The sequence below is a fragment of the Gallus gallus genome, chromosome 6 (genome assembly GCF_016699485.2).
Source record: "Gallus gallus isolate bGalGal1 chromosome 6, bGalGal1.mat.broiler.GRCg7b, whole genome shotgun sequence".
Classification (NCBI taxonomy): domain Eukaryota; kingdom Metazoa; phylum Chordata; class Aves; order Galliformes; family Phasianidae; genus Gallus; species Gallus gallus.
In genome coordinates, this window is record NC_052537.1 from 19,497,153 (window position 1) to 19,512,139 (window position 14,987).

Below are 14,987 nucleotides of genomic sequence, written 5' to 3' on the forward strand. Positions count from 1 at the left end.
TTTTTGTTTCTGCTTTTTTAATAAGTCCATAAAAGCCAAGAATTTATAAAAGCACATGCAGGTCCATTTACACCAACAGATCATCAGTAAGAAGCTCCAAACATTCCTTGGTACAGGAAAAAAGTCTTTAAGACTGAAAGTAGTATATAAAACAGGACACAAGTACTGATAGCTAAGGTGATAACAGCAGCCTTGCTGACAGATGAATTCCTGGATTGCTCCTGGGGTATGGATAGGGATGCACGGTGTGGATGACACTGAAACCTAATTGAAATCCTCTATAGCTTTGGAGAGAACAGTAAGATTGGATTGTTTTAACTCTTTTACTGATCCATTTTAAGTCCTATCAACAGATCTACAATTTTCCAAGCATTTCTGCAATTGCAATCTGGATCCTTGGTTTCTGTGTTTCTCCAGAAAGAGAGTATATAAATAAACGTTATGGTATCAGAAAAAGGTGTCAGGAAAAGGTGCATCAGGCCCACCTTCAAATATCACGAGGAAGAAAAGCAGATTCTTTGTCAGTCTGTTCTCTCCAGTGCCACTCTGTGAAAAGCTAACTAATTGGTTATTGAAACACCAAAGCACCACTATTTGCAAATATCTGCAGATCCTTTAATACAGAATAAGAACAGAAAAGCCATTAAAAGTACCTTAAAGACTACTTTTATGTAGCATAAAGTAACCCAGTTTGTATTCTTGCTTCACCATTCACTTTCCAGTGTTTGTACTTGAAATATAAAAAAAAAAAAACCAGAAGTAACTCAGATTTCCCTTTTCTCAATAGCTTAGAGACAGTGAGGCTATTAGGCACATCTAACTGTTCCTACTTGAAGTTATAGAGTAACTTAATGTTACTGTGAAGATGTGCAAGACTGTCATTTTTCTCTCCCAACCTATCCACTTTCACCTCCCAGATTCCTTTACTTAGCACACCAAAGCTTTAACATAGCACTTGTGTTTGCCACAAATAATCAGATTCTCCCTTCTTGGAAGAAAACAGGTATTAGAATTGTTCTGACTGGCAAGAAGACTGAGATTTTCTCCATCTACCTATCTACGGAATAGGCAGGAGGATATACAGAAGTTATAGGTCATATTATGACTGTGTGAACACATTATCATATTCAGCAAAATACAGTAAAATCATTCCTCCTCTGACAATCTTGATCCTTGTAAAAAACTATGCACTAACAGGGAACTGGAAAATTTTCTATATAGAAATCAATAAGAGTGAGACTTACAAATATGTAATGGGATCCCAATTTTAGTCCACAGTCTGTGACAAACACAACAGTTACTGTTATCTCACTGGTAAGAAGTACTACACTGAGCAACTGCCCATGGTGTATAGGAGTGTGACTGAATCAGTGAATATAGGGTAAATTAGTTTTCCATAATCCAATCAGTTTTCCATGAATATTAACTGTCAGGCTTTTTACTTTTGTGATTAAACCTCCGTGGAAATAGATTATTTTCCACGTTAAGTAGTAATGTAAGTCACACTGCATTTGTTAGATGCTAGCAACAATGAAAGCAGTAACATTAAAAGCAAATTCTCACTACTAATGAAAGCTTCTTAATGATTTCAATACTCTTGTCAGTACAAGTGAATCTCTCATGCTGATCACAATCTTTCTTTTTGATGTTACACTGTGTGCCCAGTGACCACTTAAGTAACATACAGAAAACGGAGAAAAAATCTTGGAATTTCACAGAAATCAAATAAACGCCCACGGCAACATCCATGGCTCTTACTGCAGTAAAAAGTCAGCACATATTCTTCATCCCATCATTTCTTTTAAAGAAAAGGTGATACTTTGTATTGCTTCACCTATGAGGTAGGTAGCACTTCCATACAAATAGCTTAAGTTGGAAATGAAGCCAGCACTAAGTCTGCAAGGAGTGCTGTATCACTGTCTGCTCAAGTAATTTATTAAATCATGAACACAAATTCCTCATTTCAAAAGATAAATATAGTAAGTCTTTGACAGAAGAGTGTTGGCTGAGTGCAAACCGGTGCCTTCTCGTGACAGAGGTCAGCGGAATTCTGGCTTCAGTCTCCAGACACCTTCACCATTTGGGTTCCTATGAAAGCTGCAGAGATTGCGGAGGAGTTCTCTAAAGACACAAGACTGTGCTGCAGGCAGTTTAGACTCAAACTCCTGCAGTATTTCCTGAGTACTAGCCTCACCGTCCACACGGGCCTGGAACGCAATGAAGTTCCGCACATCCACCAGCAATTCATCGTATTCTGTAGAACCTGGGGCTGGAGCAGAAGCTTGGTGAAGATTCTCATCTCCCTCATTCCCTGTCCTTTGCGGTAAAATAAGGTGGTTTCTCGCCCTCATCTTAGCTAATAAGGATGAAGAATCTAATATACTAGACGATGATTCTCCAGTTTCCGATTTTCCATCAAAGTGCCCATTGGAACTATTCTTCTTCACATTTTCTTTCTTCATTGTATCTGCATCCTACAAATAAACATATAGACCATGTATTCTGAGATCCATAATCTGTTTAACAAAATCTGCTTGCCATTTAGACTTAAATAACATATATGAGCACATTTGTAATATACTGCCTCTTTGTTGTATGCTTTAGTTTCAACTTGAATATATACTTTAACACTTAGGAAGTGAAAGAAAAGCATTGCTGATCTTGAGACAGACAAGTGGTGCATGTTGCAGTTTGATGTATTTGATTAGACAAGATGCTGTATAAAAATGAAAAATTCTTGGGTGACTGAAAATTCTATTAGTGTACATAATCATATGAAGAATAGGTATGAGTATAAATCAGTATAAGTCAGGTTTGTTGCATAAGTCAGAACATTTCACTATACACACACACACACACACACACACACACACAAGCTATTTAAAGAGAAATACTAGCTTGTCTTTCTTACCTTGCACTTTTTCATAGGTGATACACAAGTGGAATGTGAAGAAAGCAGCATAGGGTTTCTTTTTTGACCAAACCGACTCCTAAACATGCAAAAGAATTAATTCCATGAGAAATCTCTCTCAAAATTAGGATACTTTTGCCAAAGCCAAGAACTGGCTTTGCATTCTAGGATTCTCAAGAGAGCCCTACCAACCTCCCTCTCCTGTACTGTGAAACAGTAATGCTTTTTTATACTCCAGAATAGACTACTTTCTAGCCTCGAAATACGTCATTTTGTCTTATTAAATATTAAAAAAAAAAAAAAGAAACATATTGAAACAAATGAAAAATGATACATTACTACAAATTCTGGGTGCAAAAAGAAATAATCCACACCATTCTAAGGAACTCTTCTATTTTTGGATAAGCAGTGTGAGAAATGAACTTACTTTACACCTGATGGTGCACCTGAAAGACCACTCACACCTGTCCAGGTTGGCACACCAGAAGCAGCTCCTAAGCATCGCTGTCGAGAGACCTTTAAGGCTCTTAGTGCATCCTGGGCCACTCTGTTTGCTTCTGCTTCCACCAGCACATAATCTGCACTGGAAGCTTCCATAATGGCATCGTGCTTCATTACACTGTGTACCCCTAGTGAACAGAGCACACACAAGAAAAGTTGAAGGAGGACACTTGTTAAGTGAAATGTTAATCATAAATGAATGCCACAATCTTTTTTTTTTTCTCCCATTTTCAGATCGATTACATTCAGCACTTCAGTACAGTCATTTCTAGTAAGAGATCCCCCTTCTATCAGTTGAGCAATCAATTTGACAGTAAACCACATTTGGTGTGCAGATGAGGTCATTATTTACAAAAGACTTAGCAATTATGTGGTTAAATTGATCATTTCTATTGTTATGGACAGGACAAACAGAAGTGGAACTCTTGCCTAAATGAAGGCTGGTTACCTATTTATTTCCAAAATAAACACTGTACTACTTTCATATCCAAGGGAGTTTCTGGAAGGCAACCAGCACACTCCTACCTAATCAATTTCAACAAAACATTTGAACATGTCATGACAGTAACAGACTAGATAAACTGCTCTTTCTCGCTTGCATAAGCTTTGCACACATCTATTTCAATAGCCTGTCACTGCTGCACAAATCAAATAACAAAAATTACCTGTTTTCTTGAAGAGTTTCTCCAAGACATAATCATCATTTTTCTTTGGGTCTAACTCCTTCTCTTCACTGTCCTCCTTCTTGTAGCGCTTTTGTTTCACCAGGTGAGGAATACGTTCCCCTTCAAACTTGGCATCTTTGTGATGTTTCTTCTTAGACTTCTCTTTATGGCTGTCATGTGATAGCATATCCACCCTGTGCTTTGTTTTTGAGGTGCATTTATAATGATTATTATCCAATTGCCCATCTTCTGTTTTATCAACCTGCTTTTCCTGAGAGCCAGCTGCACCACAAAGAAGGCTAAAATCTCCTTCAGCATTTTCATTAGCCACTTCATGTTCTTCCTCAGTCACCTTGGCATTCTCTGAAGACCCTGCACCACCTGGCAGTGACTGGGACAGAGATATGTCAGCTCTTTCCAAGCTTTCTTGCTTGCTTTTATTCACTGAATTTATATCAGTAGCAGTTTCTGCATTATCTTTTGCATAGCTATTTTGGTCAAAAGTTTCCAAATTGCCTTTGGCTTCCTCACTGGTCTCTATTGCTTCAGAAGAATTTGCCCTGTGCCTGGTTAAGTGGGAACTGGATGACTTGCTGTACTTTGGTGAGCTGCTTTTTTTTAGATGGAGACCACCTTTCAAAGTGTCATCATCAGCTGGCCTTTCAAGTTTCCGTTTCAATTGGTGTTTGGGGACTTGAACATCTGAACCAGTACCTGAGGAATTAATAAAATTAGTATCAATTCAACAAACACTTCAAACATTTTTTTTTCTATTAAAAATATTAGGAAAAAAGTGTACCTGCAAAAATTGCACTTGTTTCTGTCCCCTGAGACACATCTGGGCTGCTCAGAGTAAAGAGCTCATAAAGATCATTGGATTTGAAAAAGCGCCTTTGCTTAGGGTCTTTCAGTACTCTGTTTGTTAAAAACTGCTTGAAGATTTGTCTAAAACCAAACAAACAAAGCAAAAGTAATTTATGCAGGAAACAACATCTAGCTATGTTTAAGTACTGACTACAGTACTTAAACAGAAAACTGTATAAGCACAAATGTTACCCTGCAGAATGATTAAACAGTGGGAAGATGATGCTAGTTTCCAAAAGACAATCTTGAGTTGGTAACTTTCAAACAACCAACTAAATTGCTAAACATGGGGATTTACTGTTTTGCAACAATCCCATAACACAACAGGTAACCACCATCCTGAAGTGTCCTGTGAGGCACCCGTTAACTAAGCAATAAATAACTTCACAGCTAGGGTGGTTTTTTTTTTTTTGGTCCTTTAAAATTGAAAAGCTCACATATATAGCAATCAGAAAGCTGTTTAAATGAAAAACAAGATCATGTTAAAATGTCATTTTTAGTAGTTGAAGAAATCAAAGGCAGCATGGTAGCTCATAGTCTAATGGTGAGGACTGGATGGCAATCAGTGAAAAGAGAAAACAAAATGAGTTTGAGAGGAAGAAAGTCTGCTAGTATTAGTAGATCTACTTTTATGCCACGTTTATACAACGTAATTTTTTGATTGTCATAAGCATTATTATTAAATTTTAAATGTATTATTAAAAATACATCCCAAATAGAAATGGGAATCAGTTCTAAAGAAGTATTATCATCATCATTTCAGCTCTGCTGGCATTAAACAAGGACAATATTTTTAAAACATGTAAACGTCAAAACTACATTCAAACATAAGCATCAGGTACTGCAGTGCACTCATAAGACAACTTCTGGAATTTTAAGGAATTAAAAGCTTCATAGCTTTCTGCATGGGATGACCACATATTTGCAGAGAGGAAAACATGAGGCAAAGAGAAAAGACAACTTGCTTAAAGCATGAAATCTATTGTACTGTTCTGGAAATAAAATAGATTTCTGACGGCTGTCCTGACCCTTAGAGCCCACTTCCTTGATGTGGTCACTGTTGTTCAAACACGTACATGCCAGAGGGATGCAAGCCAACCAACAGCGGATGCTTTGCATCAGTGTGGTAAAGCAGAGAAAAAAAATGCACTCAGTAAGTGCTGGTATTTCATTATTTAGAGCTTCCCATTCATTCATTCATCTGCATTTTCAAAGAGGATATTCCTGTTCTAAATAGCAATACCTAGCAAGAGGATTCCCACACATGTTGTTCACTTGGAATTCATGTGAGTGAAGCTAACTACTGAGAAAGCTGAATGGGAAAGCAAACAAAAAGATTTTGTTATTCAGAAACGCAAGCACTTTAAGACTCCAGCTACATTTTGGAATAAATAGCATGAATATGACTGGCAGTTCTTGGGATTTAATTCTTGAGTTTTGGAACAATTTTGGAATAAAATAAAATTAGGATTGAAGCACAGCAAGTATATGTTCATGTAGCATTTATCTTTACATATTCTAGGGATAAAAAAGCTTGTTCATTTCAAATTGCAGCTCAGACTTGTCAAGTTTCATCTTCTGCATAACCAGCCCATTTTCTGTGCTAAGGCTCTCCCTTACAGTGAATTCTCTGTGTACTGAACACAGCTGCTAAAACCAAGTGAAGTATGTTTAGCACGTGGGTTTTAGAGCTAGAGCTACAGATAGATGCCTGTCATGGTAAAGGCCGGGGGGTTGCGTTCACAGGTGTGTTATTGTTACAGTCTCAGGTTGTCTGCAAACATTTTCTTGAGCACAGGACTATATCCAAGGAATCGTTTTGACTGACCTGTGGTATATCTTCTCTTCAATAGTACCTGCAGTGAGAAGTCTGTACACAGTCACTTGCTTCTTTTGACCTATTCTCCAAGCACGTTCGCGAGCCTGGAACACAAAAGGTTTGGTTACCAGACATTAGCCTTCTAGATGTGTTTGATAGGGAGCTACCAATACCAGCATATCAAACCTAGTTTGAACATTTAACAAAGTTCAAGTAGCTATATCGTAGTATTTCTACAGCATTAGGACAACTAACTCAGAAGGAGAGGAAAACAATTTAGAAAGTATATGTATGTAGAAAGACAAGAATCCAATTGCAACAAGAAACCTATGCAAAATCTCAAAGAATAAATCAGTATCTTAAAATCAGAACTGATACGTAGGGTAAATACTTTAAATAGACTTGTTCTGAAACAAAGTTATATTAAAGATGACTTGTGAAATAAGATTCTCCTTTAAAATTTTTTTCTTTTTCTAAACTGAAAACTTTTATAAAAAACTCTCAAAACAACCACTAAAACAGACCTCTCTAGATCTGCATACTTGCAGATCTCAGAGCTATTCAGGATTTCTTTCCATCAGAAAAAATTTATTCCTCTCAAACATGTAAGCCCAAACAACATTAAGGGACCTGGTAACCCAGAGTCTCATCATTAAAAGCAGCTTCTCCTAAAGACATAGCTATACACAACTAGTGATAAAGTCAACTTAAGCAAATTTTTTCTCCTTTTATTACTCTGCATTGCCACCATGAGCAGTCATGTCTGTTCAGTGGCCGAACAGCTGCATTCTTCCTTGCAAAACATCTAGTATGTTTATTTATTAGGAAAAAAAACCAAACAAGCCATTTCAACTGTTTGTTTTGCTACACTGATTATATGAGTCCACACTATTGAAGAGTGGTAACGTAACAATATAAAAGGGATGTGGTGGGAACCACTGATAATAGCTTTTCCAAAAGAGCAATCAAAATATGGAACTGTCCCCTAATTGACCACTGCTGGCAACAACAACTTAGGGAAGAGCAGCATAGTGCTTTAACACTGAGGAGACAGATCTCATTCTATCTTCAGTTTCATTTCAATGTTTTTGTTGAATAGAATGCAACGAACAAACTCACCTGTGTGTCCGTACTGGGATTCCAGTCAGGATCATAAATAATAACCCGGTCAGCACCAGTCAAGTTAACTCCAATACCACCAACACGAGTTGTCAGAAGAAAAATAAATATGGATTTATCCTGTAACACAGAACAGAACTTACTAAAAGATTTACCCAAGTACAAGATCATTTTTGTTATGTCCTCCATTCTTTTATTGTTATTATTTGCAAAGATCCAAAGAGAGCCAAATTTCCTTGTTTACCTAATATCACTTTTAACAAATACAAGTAGTTTGATCTATTTTTCCTTTATTGTTGCTCAATAAACTTACTTTACATTTCAACATTCTTTTTTTCTTAGCAGAAAATGTATATTAAAGCAATGATGACATTTTCCCCCTCACACTAGGAAAGTGATTTCATTTGACTGAACTTCCCAAATACGAAGTATTTAAAAATAGATCAAAAATGAATACCAGTAATTCAAGCTAAGTTCAGGCACTATACTCAATAATAGGCATTAGTGTATGGATATCAAACATCTCACCTCATTGTATCTTGTTATAAGGGGTTGTCTGGATGCTATTGTTGTAGTGCCATCCATCCTGAGGTAGGAATAGTTTCTGTCTCTCAGAAAGACTTCAAGGATCTGCAGCATCTGTTGTGATAGAAAAAAAGTAATGAAATCCAGATGCGAAGACTAAACAAGCATCTGATTGAGTTGTGAGAATTTCTGATACTAAATGCAGTGCCAGTCAAACAAACAAGAAAGAGAACCAACAATTTGTGAATCTTAAGTTAGCAGAAAATTCATCAACTTATTGTAATTGGAGTAAACTAAAGAGTAGTTATTTCATTGCTGAATGCAAGACTGGAATGTTTAACCAGGTAAATGGTTCAGCATTCCAGGGAATCCACAGAAGACAAAACAATGACTATATAGAGAAAATGAATGAAGGTCACTGGCTGTGTTACTGGCCCAAAGCACACAATTCTCAGGATTAGATGTTAACTGACTACCAGTTTGATCCTGAAATTATGCAGAAGGGGCGATAGATACATCACCACTACTTTAGCCTAGTACTGTATAGTTACAACTAATACAAGCTTTGACCCAGTATATTCAACTTGGGCAACAGTTGCCACAACACTGTCCTTTCAATAAAGCTTGTGAGCTATGAAACCGGTCTTCAATTATTCCAATGACATTAGACTTTTTTTTTTTCCTTCCCCAATAACATGTTAATTTTATAAGAAGATCACCAAAAATAACTGTTTTAAATTACAAGCCTCGTCAGGACAAAAACACCTTTTAGTTTTACTAATAAAAAAAACAAAAAAGCAATGAGCTCATCTTACCTGTCTTGACTGAGTGAAAAACAACACTCTGTGACCTTGCTTGTGCCATATTTTCAGCAAGGACTCTACCACTATCATTTTTCCAGAACGTTTCCAATATCCAAACTGATCTGCTTCCTCCAAGTCAGCATCTGGTACACACTTCAAAATCTTGGGACCACCAGAGAAGAGGTCAGGGTGGTTGCAAATCTTCCTCAAAGCTACAAGTCCTGAGAAAACCTAAACAATACAGAAGAAAATATCTTTTTTATTTCCTGACAAATACTTACATCTACATGCGTTGTGAATGAGAAATAACAATGGATAAATCTAATCATAAACAAGATGAGTGTTTTTAATAGTGGTTTGCTCTTTAGAAGAACCAGTGGATGCCAATACTTTTGTTTCGTGTAACATTTTGGGAAAAATCAGTATAGGAAATGGTCAATTAAAATTTATTACTGTGAGTGTATTCTGATGACAAGGTTAAGTGAATTCTGCAAAAATTTCCACATTAGCAGAAGCATTCCTTAGCTGTTGATCATGGTCAAGCTTTTCCTATCTAAAAGAAAAAAAAAATCCATCAAGTTTCTTCCATTAAATTATTGTGTTCATCCTATCTCCCCTCTGTCTCCCTGTGTTAGCAAGTAGTTTCAAAGAGACCTCGAGGATAGCAGGTAAACCTTTTGGAATACACGGCAACAAAGAACAGCTGAGTCAACATACTTACATAAACACACAGTGCTGAAAGTGACTACTTTTGATACCATGCTAGAAAAGATCTGTTCAGTTATTCATTTAATACAACTGACATTAATTCATCTGATATAACGGGAGCTCAGAAAAACTGGTTTGAAAGAAGGTAATCCCTCCATCTTCCATAACTGAAAATGGGATGAGCCAACACACTATTTATGGTCTAGTTTTTCTTATTTTTATCTGGTCATGCCATCACATAAGGACTCCTAATTCTACATACTCCACAGAACAGTTATGAAGGAAAAAAGAAAAGCAGACATCCACAAAAGCAGAACTGAGACTGAATGTGTTTCCCTTTCTGCTTAGAACCCAGCGAGAAGAAAGTGAACATCAATCTGTGACTTTATCCATCGAACTCTACCTGTCATCAACCTTAATTAATGCCAACCTGCATGTCTCCATTGAGAATCTGGTAGACCTCTTTAGAGTCGATGAAATTTTGATAGACTTGACGCTGCTCATCTGTCAGACGACAAAAAAGGACCTACCAAAGCAAAACAAGCAAACAGGTCAAGTCCAACTTGTAAACACCAGACTTCGAAAATTTTAAAGTTTTTCAATACGTAATTTGCTACAATGAAACTTTGTAGATGTGTCTGACATATTGAATTAAAAAGACACTGTAGGGAGATCATTATAAATTAAACTTTGTAAGAATTTTTAGAGAATGAGCATAAACGTTGAGATGAGTTTCAACATTTTCCTGTGCCCTTACACAGTTTTTACCTTTTCCTCTCATATTGCTTTAGTTTTGGAAGTGCTGCCATTTTCCAGCTTTACTGAGCTAACCATGCAGCATTAGCATTTTCTCAAAAGTACTTTTATAAGAAACACTTTCCTCCATGTGTTTGTTATGTTCCTTACAATTTGTAAATTGTCAGTAACTCATGAGAAAACAACAGGTTAGAAAACACAACTTGTACTGTCATTATATGCTCACGCTATAAGGCTAATCATTTTTCAGATGGTCTCATGGGCTGAAATGGAAAAAAATCACTTCCTCACAACCTGAAAGGCTCTCAACATTATGATGCAAGTCAAACTTACACGGTACCCCATGGCTGACAATAATAAAAATAAAATTTGTTTAATCTACTTATGACTACATTATTTAGAGTAAGTAGTCCAGGACCGTAAGTAAATAGAAATTCAAAATTTGATTAAAAAAGACCATTGGACTGCACAGCAGAAACTGAGTCTGCTTTATTAATTTCTTATGTCTTACAAAGAGTTACTGGCATGACTGCTTCTCTTTTAGAGGGAAGAGACAGAAAGGAAAAGGGTTAGGAAAATATAAGAAAGCCCCAAGCTCCAAAACGTGAGAGGCAGAAGAGTTTACTTGTACCAAGTATTTGTAGGAATTTCATTTATTTAAATAATCCTTACAACCTCCTCAGCTTTGAGTCAAAACATTTCTTAAAAAACATCCCACCTCTTTGCAGTGTAAATAGTAAGTTCTAGAGCAAAAGGCTAGAGTTTTGGAAACTTACTATAATTTACAGGTCCAGCTAACTTGCAACACGAAAAACTGTGGTTGTATATTTCCTCTAATGCTTGCAGCACAAGTTGACCCTCTTACAGCAGGAAACAATGCTGAAGTGTCCAAGAGATGCACCATTCTAAAACACTTGTGGTGCACCTGTGACCTATGAGGACTGTAGTAAACAAGCCTGAACAAGCTTCAAATAGCCTTTGTTTCTTAGATAAGAATGTACATGCTTAGACTGTAAGATTAAGACCATTTAACGCTCAGAAAACAGAGGAAAAGATTAAGCAACTTAAAAGCTCTCTGTCTTATCCATAGTTAAAATAGCATTTCAATTGCTATCAGCACACAAAGTCTGAACTTTTGGAAGGAAGAGGGCACAGGTCCAAGAGTAACACCAAGCAAACCTGCTCATTTTTATCAGGAAGCGAAAGGCTCATTTTAACATCAGCCTTCATTCTTCGCAGCAGGTAAGGGTTTATGGCGTCCCGTAGCACACACGCACATTTGTATGCAGTTTTTACCTGAAAAAGGAAGAAAAGTCAATAATTGTATTTTGGTTCTTGATATTCTAGCAACACACGATATTAAATAACTAGTAACTGGGAAGCCCTCTTTTATGAGATGGCTTATGATTGATGTGGTCCTACAGTTACCTACTTAACACAACATGAACTGCAATAAAATTCACATTAGCTGCAATAAATACTGCATAAATAACTTTTCCTTAGATACCACTGATTTATATTGACTAATTTAGTGGAATTTTAGAGACCAGAAATGAGATTTCTTTCAAGAAAACAAAAAAACCAATTTGAATTTAAACTTGCATAGAACCAAAATCTGCATGAATAACTGCTAGCACACATACTGAAGATCAAGGGAAAAAAAAAAGAGGCCTGAAGCAATGGTGGTTACCAGACAATAAGTGAAGATTAGTGTCCACTTGAGACTATTAAAAAAAAAAAAATCAGTACAAGAAAATCCCCATGATCACAGAAACTAAAGGTCACTCTGGCCTCAAATGGAACATATGGTTCTATAATGGGTAATGGATGTGTGAGATGGGTATTAACTGTACATAATGGCTAAAAATACCTTCATTTTTCTTAAAGCAAAACAAAGAATACAATAAATTATTGATATATAAAAAAACAAATTAGCTGTCCAATTAAGTAAATTACTAAGCTTTGGACAAGGGAAGCACTTAAGCTCAAAAAGAAAAGAAAAGTTTAGAAATGTATATGTGCAAAATATTTTGAATAATATTTAACAGCAAATTTTTAGATGTTTCTACAAAACTTTTAGTCTACAGATTACTAACAGTTTAACTATTAGCTAACTTGAAATGTGCTTAAGATGTCAGAGAACCACAACTACAAATATTAATAAGAGTACTTATTCTTTTAATGAAATTTTAATCTCATTAGAATCTGAGATTAGTCTTTTCCTCACACTTGCACATCTTTACTTCATTTCAGACAATACTTATAATGATTCCAACTTTCTTGACAAGAAACGTTTGTGTTTATTTTGTATCCCTATATAGAAGAAATGGTCTCATTTTGTTGAACCTTTTCCACATACACAGAAGTGAAACACAGATGCATGACTCTATTGTTTGTGCCTAGAACGCACAGCAAAAAGTACACTTAAAAATCAGTTTTGAAACACTACAACAGTTTCTAGTGAAATTTTCAATGCATTTACCTGCACAGGCGAGGCATTGGAGTATCCTCCCATGGTTATTGGAACAGAAAATTGCTCCATGAACACAGGTAGTGTTCCCAGTTTCCCTGGGAATACAAAGTCAAAGAGGGACCAGAGTTCCTTCAAGTTATTTTGCATAGGGGAACCAGACAGGATGATGCGATGGGGTGTGCGGAACTATTAATTAATAAAAACAGAAACAAAATTAAGCCATTGTCATTGCTCACAGTGTAACACGATTCCCTGCCTCAGTGGATTTTCAATTTCACCACCGATGAATTCCCACTTTAAAATACTACATGGCCTCATAATCCTGAGAGAACCAACCTCCTATGAGATATCATCTGTAAACTGTTAGCAGAAAATAAACACCAACATCTGACAGTTGTTCCTAATGGCAAATTCCTCCACAATTTGACGTTTGATGTTTTTCTCTGTCCTACCTCTATAAATACTGATGTAAACTCATTTAAAAAATTAGCTAAATTAGTCAAATACATACTGCTGCTATTTATGCTTTTACTCCTTATTAATGGTTGTTGGTATAATACAGGCTATTACATTTTGGAAGGCGACTCCCACCCCTCAAAAAGTAACCTTCCTTTTGTTCTTGACTAAGTACCTGCTTGCATGCAAGTGTGACTGCGGCATTTGGATTTCGGATTTTGTGACCCTCATCCAAAATCACATAATGCCAGTCATAGCTGTGGATATTATCTTGCATCAGTCGAATGTATGAATAAGACGTAATTAAAATTCCATGGCATGAAGCAATTTCTCGAATTAGTTTCACCTAAAAACAAAAAGGGGAAGGCGTCAGTAACGCAATGAGACTGAACATTCAGACTTGATGAAGTACATACAAAAGGTACACACAAAAAGTTCTGAAAGAGCAGAAAATCTGCTTCACAAAGATCAGTGTAGAAAAGTCTTTGCTGACATGCTTATCTATATAAAAATGAAGCACTTGGGAACTGTGACGGAACAGAACAGAACAGGACCTGAAGCCTGATGAGAAGGAACCAGGTTTTTTTTGTTTGTTTTTTTCAAAGGCAATACCTGAAACTCAAACATGAAATTTCATCCAAGTAATTACATTCTTCGAATTCTCCTATATGCATTCTACAAACCTAACTTTGTGTACTGTATCCAGGATATAAAAGAACTTTAGAATAAAATAAACAAGTGAAAAACTAAAACAACAAAATAGTTGTTAAATCCTCAATTCTGTCTAACTTTTCAATAGGATTTATATATATACATATATGTGTATATATATGTATATATATATACACACACATATGTATATACATACATACATATAATAACCAAATTGTGTGCTTCTCTAGTAAGCTATATTCTTTCCCCAGTTTTTTATTAGCCTTTTTAGCAGTAAATTATCTAGGGCAGGACCTGTCTTCATCATCTTCATCGAGTACTTTCACAGCAACCATAGTATTCAAGAATCTAATTTTTCCTTCATGTATAAATCTGGTAGAAGAGTGATTTCACTATACAGGAAGGAAAAGAACACAGAATGTTATTTATTTATTTGCATGGATTTAGGTAAATCCATCAAGGTGCTTAGCCTCTACAGAAACCAACTGGAGTTAGGTTCTTAAATATCTTTGCATATCAGAACATGATTGAGTTTGTTGAAGCTCGCATAGGAAAGGGAAAACAAAACCAATTTTTTTAATTTTTTTTTTTTTTACATCCCTCCCAGGGGAGTATCCTAACTATTATCTTTTCTCTGCTATATTGTGTTTTATACAGCAAGTAGGAGAATAGGACTTGGTCTTTAGTTGCTGCCATAAATGCTGAAAAAACAATC

General features: G+C 36.1%; 1 protein-coding gene across 5 annotated transcripts in view; it reads right to left on the reverse strand.

The window, feature by feature from the left end:
- ERCC6 (ERCC excision repair 6, chromatin remodeling factor) overlaps positions 1-14,987 on the reverse strand; it is a 54,308-nt gene continuing 39,321 nt past the window's right edge. For 4 of the 5 annotated variants that reach the window (XM_040702654.2, XM_004942140.5, XM_421656.7 and 1 more), the window contains exons 10-22: positions 13,776-13,946; positions 13,154-13,330; positions 11,851-11,967; positions 10,346-10,441; positions 9,220-9,438; positions 8,408-8,518; positions 7,880-7,999; positions 6,770-6,864; positions 4,877-5,022; positions 4,078-4,791; positions 3,339-3,540; positions 2,912-2,990; positions 1-2,474 (exon numbers count right to left, since the gene is read on the reverse strand). In XM_040702654.2, coding sequence (XP_040558588.1) covers positions 2,040-2,474; positions 2,912-2,990; positions 3,339-3,540; positions 4,078-4,791; positions 4,877-5,022; positions 6,770-6,864; positions 7,880-7,999; positions 8,408-8,518; positions 9,220-9,438; positions 10,346-10,441; positions 11,851-11,967; positions 13,154-13,330; positions 13,776-13,946 — 2,682 coding nt within the window. In that variant the 3' untranslated portion in view covers positions 1-2,039. The remainder of the gene's footprint in view (positions 2,475-2,911; positions 2,991-3,338; positions 3,541-4,077; positions 4,792-4,876; positions 5,023-6,769; positions 6,865-7,879; positions 8,000-8,407; positions 8,519-9,219; positions 9,439-10,345; positions 10,442-11,850; positions 11,968-13,153; positions 13,331-13,775; positions 13,947-14,987) is intronic. The other variant, XM_015288418.4, reaches the window with a different exon arrangement.